The following is a 9,397-nucleotide window of genomic DNA, read 5'->3' as shown; positions in this document are numbered from 1 at the left end:
GGACCACACTGACTGGTCCAGATCAGATTTTTAATAAAACCACAATATCAGCAACCTGATATATAGGTCTAACCCTAATAAAAACGAAGTATATTATAAACAATAAACGACATAAGTTACGTGAGCTTGAACCCACTATGACAAAAGTACACAGCATGCAATTTAGCCTGCTGAATGACCAGGATGCCCCCTCCTCTATTATATTTTATTGTATTTAATTAGCTATTTATTTTATCTCATTCTTCATATCTCATCATAATTACTAGATGTGGCTGTCTTTTATCATTAATGAGAGGAGTCTGGTTTTCCTGAAATTTTGTGAAATGAGCATGATGTCTTAAAAATGTGAGAAAATGTGCGCAAAATGTGAGAGAAATCTGTTTCCCCAGCAAGAAAGGATTCGGTGGAGGAGACATGACTACAAACAGGAGGTAGTTTGACATTGAAATACTGCGGTGGAAAGTAAAGATGTGGAAGTTGGGAAGGGTGGATGGGCAGATAAATTGACCTTCAACTCCAATAACAAAGCTCATTGGTTGCATTTTTAGCAAACCTTTCTCATTTGACCATGACCAAAACCTTAACCTCACCTTAAACAAGGTTTGTTTACTTGCCTAAACTTAACCTTTAGATAACCTTCTCATCTGACGAACAAGAGGAACGTAGTCTAACCTGTAATCTGCGTTTCAGGGTTTGTGTTCATTTCACGGCATTTTATGAGACTGTGTTGTTGAGAGAAAAAGAGATATGGATACTGTTCGAGGAATTCTCTGCCCTGTTGAATCTAATCTAGTCTATAACTGCTCTATAAAATCAATATTCTGACACTGAGCTGTTTCAGTTCAATTTCAATAAATTCACAGAGTGGATTTTCTTCAGAACATTCAAATAATGGAACACATTTTGTCGTGAGTTTTCATTCACAGCATACTAACAACTGAAAATGCATGCTTGTGGCTGATGACAATCTAATAACTGCCTCATAATGTAATAATTGGTCCAAATGTAAGAAAATGTCCTTAAATGGATTGAAAATGTAATAAAATCCCAACTGCTAGATAATGCCATCTTCAAACTGATATTGTAATCATTTTTTAAAAAGTTACACTGCCTATAATGCAATAACTGCAGGTAAATGTAATATGTTATGACACGATCAGGAAAAATATTACTACAACATCAGTCTGAAGATGTTGTTACATTCGCTGATGATTAACTACTGCATTAACAAGTTTTATTACTTTATCTTATGTTTCTTTGGAGCTAGCCATGCAATAAAAAAAAAAACAGAAACCCAATAGAAGCACTCTCCATCCTCTCTTCTTTGATACTGCAATTTAGAACTGCACGGAAAAGTGGCTCTGGTTGAACAAGAGGACATGTAGCTATATTTGTAGTTCACAAAGTTGTTATTTGGACCCGATAGATGCATATCGGCCCACTCAGAACAGAGCAGAGAGGCTGAACTGGACGGTCCACAGTGAATCACAAATTCCTCCGAAATGATGGTTAATTACACACTGCATTCTTCTACAGACTCCAGGGGGTTACGAAATATGGGCGAGAGACATAGAGACAGAAAGGGGGGGGGGGGATAAGAAAAAGACAGAGAGAGATGACAGAGAGTGTGTGGGTCTGGGTCAGGGTGAAGGGTAGAAAGAAAGAAAGAAAGAAAGAAAGAAAGAAAGAAAGAAAAAGAAAGAAAGGTGGATGGAGGGAAGAGGAAGAGCGACGGTGGGATGGGGAGAGAAAGTTGGGGGGGATGGATAGGAAGAGTGATGAAGAAAGAGGGAGAGAGAGGGGGGTTAAAGAATAAGAAAAAGATGAGAAGAGAGATGATAGAGAGTGTGCGGTGAAGGGTAGAAAGAAAGAAAGAAAGAAAGAAAGAAGGTGGATGGAGGGAAGAGGAAGAGTAACAGTGGGATGGGGAGAGAAAGTTGGGGGGAGGATGTGAAGAAAGAGGGAGAGAGAGGGGGGTTAAAGAATAAGAAAAAGACGAGAAGAGAGATGATAGAGAGTGTGCGGTGACCGGGTCAGGGTGAAGGGTAGAAAGAAAGAAAGAAGGAAAGAAAGAAAGAAAGAAAGAAGGTGGATGGAGGGAAAGGGATGGGGAGAGAAAGTTGGGGGGGAGGATGGATAGAAAGAGTGACGAAGAAAGAGGGAGAGAGAGGAGCGGCGGATGCTGTTCTATTTATAGTGGGCTTGATGGTGATACAGTAAGAGTGATGGAGAAACATAAGCCCACAGAGAGGGAGAGAGACAGAGAGAGAGACAAGGAGAGAGAGATGTTGGCACTGGGTCCGATATTTCACCATATCCATCTGTCTGATTGGGAGTTTGGGGTCATCTACAGCTTACATCGAGGTTGTAACTTTTCTGGCCGAGCTGCACTGTACTGCCAGAGACCATCATCATTTTTGCCATCATCGAGTTTCAAAGATAACAGCAATGTTTGACTTGGCAGGGCGTTTTTTTCCCAGCTCGGCCAGAACGTCTACCAGGGCTTCCTGGGGGGGGGAAGAAAAATCATCCCCTAAAGCATCATTCATATACTGTTATTCCTGTGTTCTTGGATGGTAAATCTAGACGTGTTAAAAAAGAAGATGACCACGCACACGTCCCATAAACTCTTTAGCAGGTGCTGTGAGTGTGTACGTAAGTATTAAAGAAAGAGATCGCTGTGTACTGCTGCCAATGCTCCCATATATCTTTAATGCTTAAAATCTGGAACAATGACATTAACAAGTGATTCTCAGTCTAGACACAAGAGAGCCAAGATCTTTTTTTTTATGATCTCATCAAGAGATACAGTATATCCTGAAGCTGTTCCTTCACTAGTGAATGAATAGTCCCAGTTCCAACCTCTGGAAAGTTCAAACCCTAATATCCATTGATCACTGCATTGGTACAGGGGGTAACTAAAGGAAATAATGGTAAAATGCACCTACGCAGGCAAGTTATATTAAGTGGAATGCCAATTAGAAGTATGTGTCAGTTTTGTGAGTTTTTAAAGCAACATGAGGCAACTAACAGGGACCCAAAGAAGGCAGATAGTTGGTTCCTGAAATGAAGGCCAGACAAACTGCAAAATAATTCAATGTGGCAAGAGGAACAGTGTGGAAAATCATGGCAACATATGCCAAGCACAGGCAAACTGCATCGGCAAAGAGGAACAGCGGTTGAAGTTGAAGCTCACCGAAAGGGACAGACAGACACTGAACAGGACAGCTGTTAAGTACCACAAAACTACAGACTCAGACATCACCACAGAACTGAACCAACATCTCTGTGACACAGTTTCAACTAAAACTATACTGAGCTTCACAAAGCTGGTGTTAAGGCACGGCTGCCATTCAGAAACCACTTGACCTGGTGTAAGGAGCACAAAACCTGGAGTCCTGAGCAAAGGGAAAAGTAGTCCGGTCTGATGAGTTTCTGATGAGTGCTTTACTTTGAGTGAAAGACAAAGGAAGTCTTTAACCTACAATGTCTGTTGCCAACTGTAAAACATGGTGGTGGATCTGATCTACTCGGAGTCATTAGGTCTGATGACTGATCTGCATGGTCAAAAAACAGACAAGGAATATGAGGACCAGGAGCACCCTAGCGTGCAAACAATGTACCCTCACGATGTTCCAATATTCCAAGATGTTAAACCCCACAGACACACTGCTAAAGAGATTGAAGAATGGTTTCATGAACTCCAGTATGAAGTCTTCCATGGCCAGATCAACATCACGGAACCTTTAGGGGAAGTAGATTTCCACCTCCTTCATCCCTTAAAGAACTGGAGGCTTTCCTTCTTGAAGAAAGGTCCAATGTCCGCTACACACAGTTCAGGATGGAGGATGACAGCAGGACAAGGAGGACTGAAGCTGTTCTGAAGACAAAGGGTCGCTCTACTCCTTATTAGCTTCTCGATGTTCAGATATTGTTGGGTATTTTGATTGTTTTGGCCACCCGTATATGCAAATATTTCGCAATCTTGAGGAGCAATGGTGGTTTCGCTGTGGCACAGAGAATTCTTTTGGCTGATGGTAATTATCTCCAGAGGCTATGAGAACAGAGAAGATATAAGAGAACCTAAGGGTGCCGAAACGTGAAATGTGTCACAAATGGAGGTAGCAGAGTCAAAAATGACATTTGGAAATAATTCTTAGTGTTTTTTCAAACCTCCTTAGAGCTCCAGATCATTGGGGTTTATCGCATTGAAATACTGTCAGGTAAGCTGCCAAAACAGACTAAATTAATTTTCAAATGCTTTGTAGTGATTGTCTAAACTTTTTGGCACTCAATGTATTGCCCTATGTGGAAAACCCCATCCATCTGGTACTCAAGGCAGGTTAAGAAAAACACTTATTTCCCACTCACACTCTTATTTCGAAATACTATTTGGCGCAAAGTCTGGTATAGGCGGATAGGACATACCCTCAGAAAACCCCAAGGCAACAAAGCGAGGCAGGCGATGGAGTGGAACCTGCGGGTCAAAAAGGAAAGTTGGGAGGTGGAGGAAAGCCAAAGAAAACACGGAGGAGAGCTACAAAACGAAGAGGAACCACTTGGAAAGTCGCAAAGACAAATGGCACGGAGCAGGACTCACTGGAGGAGCATGACAGGGGATTTTCGCTCTGCGAGAAGCCAAAAGTAGTAAGTCAAATGAGTCGAGCGAGATCCAGGCTGAGCCATTCGCAGCTTCATAGTTTATTCAGTACACGTGTTGAACTGTTACATATACTGTCAATCCTCATCAGAACTCGACCGATGTGGGTTCTTCAAGGCTGATACTTATACCAATATTTATGGATGAACGCTGCTAAAAGCTGATATTTTGTGCCAGTATTCACTATCTTTAAATTTGGCGATCAGTTCATGCCAAAAATTTCAAGTATTTAGTGTTTCCCCCAGAATTTCATTCTTGTCAGGGTGGAAAAGCCTCTGAAACAGCATTTAGACCAACATGGGACACTAAAACTCTCCACTGAAACCCAGGAGAATAATCATAATAATTTACATATCTGTGCATGCTTGTGTAGAATCTGATCAAAATGTCTCATTAGAATCAAGGTTATGGCCTTCCCCATAGACAACCAGTGTAGTATTGATCAATTCTACAATAAATATGTAATCAAAATGCATCTTATCCATCATATCAGAGGTGGACCACACTGACTGGACTAGATCCCATTCTTAACACAAGACCCATATCTGCCAACAGATTGGTCTAAACCTTTGTCCCTGTATCAAAACTCAATTTGAGAATGAAAAAACGTTTCAACCCAATAAATCAAAACATAAGCAAAGCCAGTAGTGGGGCGGTGGTGTTTCAACAGGGGCGCCATAGTCTCCAGATTGGATCATTAACCTTAAGTAGCACAGTTTCGATATTTAGCCTGCTATAGAATGGTCTTTCAAGGGTCACATGTGTTTAATCTGTGTTTGTAAAACTGCTGCCAAATGAAACCAGATGTCTTGGATTCTCCCATTTGTCAACTTTCATGCTTACTTGTATAATAAATATAAAAGAAAGGCTTTGGAAAGGGATAATGCGGCGTACTTCCATGATATCAGGATTTTTCTGGGTTTTTTGGTATTTTTCAATCTATTCATTTAATTTGTATGAAACCCATTCATACTCTACTGTATGATTTCCAAACTGCTCTAGTATTAGTTTGCGAATTCGCAAAAACCTGACTGTTTAGAGCACTGACTCTCAACCTTTTTCATATCAAGGACCCCTAAGTTAGTCCACATCAGGGCCACGGACCCCCATTTGATGAAATTTTGTCTCTCAAACCCAAATCTGAGAATGTTTTTATTATTAGATATGATTTTGTCCAGAATTCCATGACTATCTGTATTGTAGGTAGAGAGATAACAGAGAAACTATGATCAAAACAGTCATTCTTCTACATTCTCTAATTGTGTTCACTTCTTGTAAATTAAATAATGAAGTTTAACAATTCATCAATTTGCTACAGACCCCCTGGAACCCCCTGAAGGACCCCTGGTTGCCCCTGGACCCCACGTTGAGAACAACTGGTTTAGAGCATATATGAGGTTTTTATTCAATATCTGAAGTGTTGGTATCAAGTTTTATTGAAATTCCTCAGATGAAAGCGCCGGGGCGTAAAGACGGGCCTCTAGAGAGACAGCAAGTGGGAGAAATACTCATCATCCCAATTAAGAGTCTAGCGTGATCAAATGGCTGCATGTTACTGCTTAGCACTTATCCCCCTTATCTAGCCCTGCCTCTGGGGAGCGCGCGCACAGACACACACACACACACACACACATACACACACACACACACACACACACACACTTGACCCCGTGACACCTGTCTCCATTGGCTCTTTTCTCTGGCTAATTTGAAAACACTCCTTCCTAATCCTCCCTCTTGGAAAACTTTCACTGCTCTCTCTCTCTCTCTCTCTGTCTACCTCATTCTCTCTCTCTTTCTCTCTCTCTCTTGCTGTTCCTCTCTATTCCTTTCTTCCCTCTCCATCTCCCTCTTGCTGTCTCTCATTTGTTTCTCTCCCTGTTTCTCCGTCAGTTCAATTCAAATCCATTTTATTGGCATGACAGAAAAGAAAGCTCTGTTTCAAAGCAATATTGCATCAATGTTGGCAATATTATAGACACTGGCAGATGAATAGTAATAAAACAAAAACAAAGACCAATAAATATCAGCATTATCCGCAATAATATTATAATAAACTCTCAATGACAATTCATCTGTTCCATTCAGTTCATTTTAATGGCCTCCTTGTATATAGAAATGAATGAACATGGCCAGTATACAGTATACATAATGGGTACTTGTATACACACACACACACACACATACACACACCATATATACAGTAATGGGTATACAAGTAGTAGACACACATACACACACATACATACACAAACACATGTATTAAACATAATTGGATTGAAAGCCATGGGATGAACTCTCTCTCTCTCTCTCTCTCTCTCTCTCTCTTTCTCTCACTCTCTCTCTCTCTCTCTCTCTCTCTCTCTCTCTCTCTTCCTCTCTCTCTCTCCTTGACCTCTCGGATCAAGAGGCTCAACTGAAAAAGCTCCGGCTAAAACTTTAATGATATCCTGTGCACCGGAGCAGATGATTACAACCAGTTAGGAAAATAAACTCAAAGAAAACCGGTTTTTGGCTTTGACTGTTACTAACACGCCTTTTATTTTAGCTCTCCCAAAGCCAGACACAGCAGTACTCCACTATTTTCTGGGCATAACGGATGCATTTGAAGGTGCTTAGGTACATTATCTGGACATATTGTTACTTTTTGTGGGCGTATGGGCAAATTTCCTGGGGATATGAGTACATTTTCAGGTTCAGAACTGACAATATTAGGGGATAAAGCACACTGGGGTATATAAACCCATTCTGTGGGTCCATAAAATTCATCTCCCATTCATTACCTATGCCAAAGCATCACATTTTACATTTTAATGAAGCCGCAGGTTTGAGTCTCAGTTGTGTTTTCTGGCTTTGGGGAAAGCGTTTTTCATACTTCCATATTGGACCAATGGACCATATCCGCAGTGAAATTCCTAATTTTTGTGTTATATTCCCATTGAACAAGGATGTGCAAGTGTTCAGTGGATGAAACTGTGTGAGTGTGTGAGGCATTGATGTCAGGCTTTGTGAAAGGTCTGGGTTTAGTCTAAGAACAGGGGTTCCCTAGAGGTTTTTTTATATGTAGATACACACTGGACCATGTAATCCATAACCCCCCTCCCCACCACCACACACACACACACACACACACCCACACATGTGAGAAGGTAACAGTAGCTTATATGAACAAAAACAGTACTGTCACAAAACCAATTTGTGTATTTTTAAAGACCCTATCCTCATTTAAGCTCAACTTATCACTATTAAATCACTTTAATAATAAACATAATGTAAACTGGGGTAAACTGAGGTGAAGTGCTTCATCATCCTTATAATTCTCTCATTATGCTGGTTTCTTGGAAGTGAAGTAATACAGATATTAAAGTATTCCTCTTTTTTTCTTCTTTTTTTTGCAATGGGGGCATGGTTGGGACCCTCCATGTCTAAAATAAGGGTGAAATTTAACTGTTTGTCTTGTTTTTGTTGTTTGTTATTGTTGTTTTGGGGTTGTTATGGGGGACCCCCTGGGACTATCTCCAGCCCCCTTGGTGGTCCCCGGACCCCAGTTTGGGACCCCACAAGTCTAAAACAATAGTGAAGCAATGGTGAAGTTAAACGGTTTCTCATTTTTGAGAAACAAATGTCTAAAACTAATCTAAAGTACTAGTGAAATAATGGGAAGTTTATGGGAGACCCCCCTGGGACCACATGAAAGACCCCTGGTGGTCCCTGGACCCCCAGTTTAGACCCCCCCGGCTGGTCTAACTGGATAATGTTCCTCTCACTGAATCAGGTGAAAGATAAACACATCTATAGGCTGCTGTGCCCATGCAGAGGAAACAGAGACAGGTTCATTTAAAATACGTTTTGTTGTTGTTTAAAAAAACAAAACATTTCTCATACATACCGGCTCGTCCATTTGCTCCTGCTCGTAATAATCATCATAGTCGGTGCGGCTGAAGTCGCTGGCGAGGTTGGTGTAGAGAAAATAGGCAAGTACAATAGATATTCCCAATAGGTGCATGTTTAAAAAAGTCTTCAAGTTTTTTTAAAAAAGTTTTATAATCCGCAGAAAATTTTAAAAAAAGAAAATGTAAAAAAAAAAAAAAAAAAAAAAAAAAAATCCCTTGTGTTTTGCTCCTCTCTGTTTCTACCACTAATAAAAGTCTTTCCTTTGGCCAGTCTCCCGATCTCTCTCTCTCTCGCTCTGTCTCTCCCTCTCTCTCTCTCTCTCTCTCTCCTTCTTCCCTTTGTCTCTCTTTCAGGGTCCACTTCCACTGAGGGATTGAAGCATGTATGTATCCCACCGCTCATGAAAGCCCAGTCATATGCAGACAGATAAACCCGGTCAGAAGTGAGAGTCAGTGCAGCAGAGCTGCGTTGAGTCGAGCTGCATCAAGCTCACTACGTTTAGCCGCAACCACACCGGAAAATAGGCGATGTTCCTTCAAAATAAAAGCCCAAAAGTTGTCACTGTCTGGGAGAAAAATTATGTTTGCATGAAGTGCTCTATGGTTTCTATCGACCTCTATTGTCACAGCCTCCCTCACCCCTCCTGTCCCCTTGAGCTACGGTGGCCTGTAATTGACACAAAGTCACATTTTGTATTGAAACTCCAGTGGGTGCAGAGTGTTTGTTCCAAAACGGAGTAAGTAAGTTTTGAAAGCCAGAAATGTCAGCATCTGGCCAAGTAATCGTTATGAGGCAGTAAGTGTTAACAAATACTCATTGGAGTTTATTACACTACTGTAAAAT

At 41.0% G+C, this 9,397-nt stretch overlaps 1 protein-coding gene across 1 annotated transcript in view; it reads right to left on the bottom strand.

Annotated features, from left to right (window-relative positions):
• Positions 1-8,666, bottom strand: part of vegfc (vascular endothelial growth factor c) — a 68,414-nt gene extending 59,748 nt beyond the window's left edge. Inside the window, exon 1 of the mRNA XM_078282615.1 lies at positions 8,550-8,666. Coding sequence (XP_078138741.1) covers positions 8,550-8,666 — 117 coding nt within the window. The remainder of the gene's footprint in view (positions 1-8,549) is intronic.
• Between the last annotated feature and the right edge of the window lie 731 nt (positions 8,667-9,397).

This window comes from Centroberyx gerrardi, chromosome 3 (assembly GCF_048128805.1).
Source record: "Centroberyx gerrardi isolate f3 chromosome 3, fCenGer3.hap1.cur.20231027, whole genome shotgun sequence".
NCBI lineage: Eukaryota > Metazoa > Chordata > Actinopteri > Beryciformes > Berycidae > Centroberyx > Centroberyx gerrardi.
Note: the sequence above shows the minus strand (reverse complement) of the source record. Positions and strands in the feature narration are given on the sequence as shown.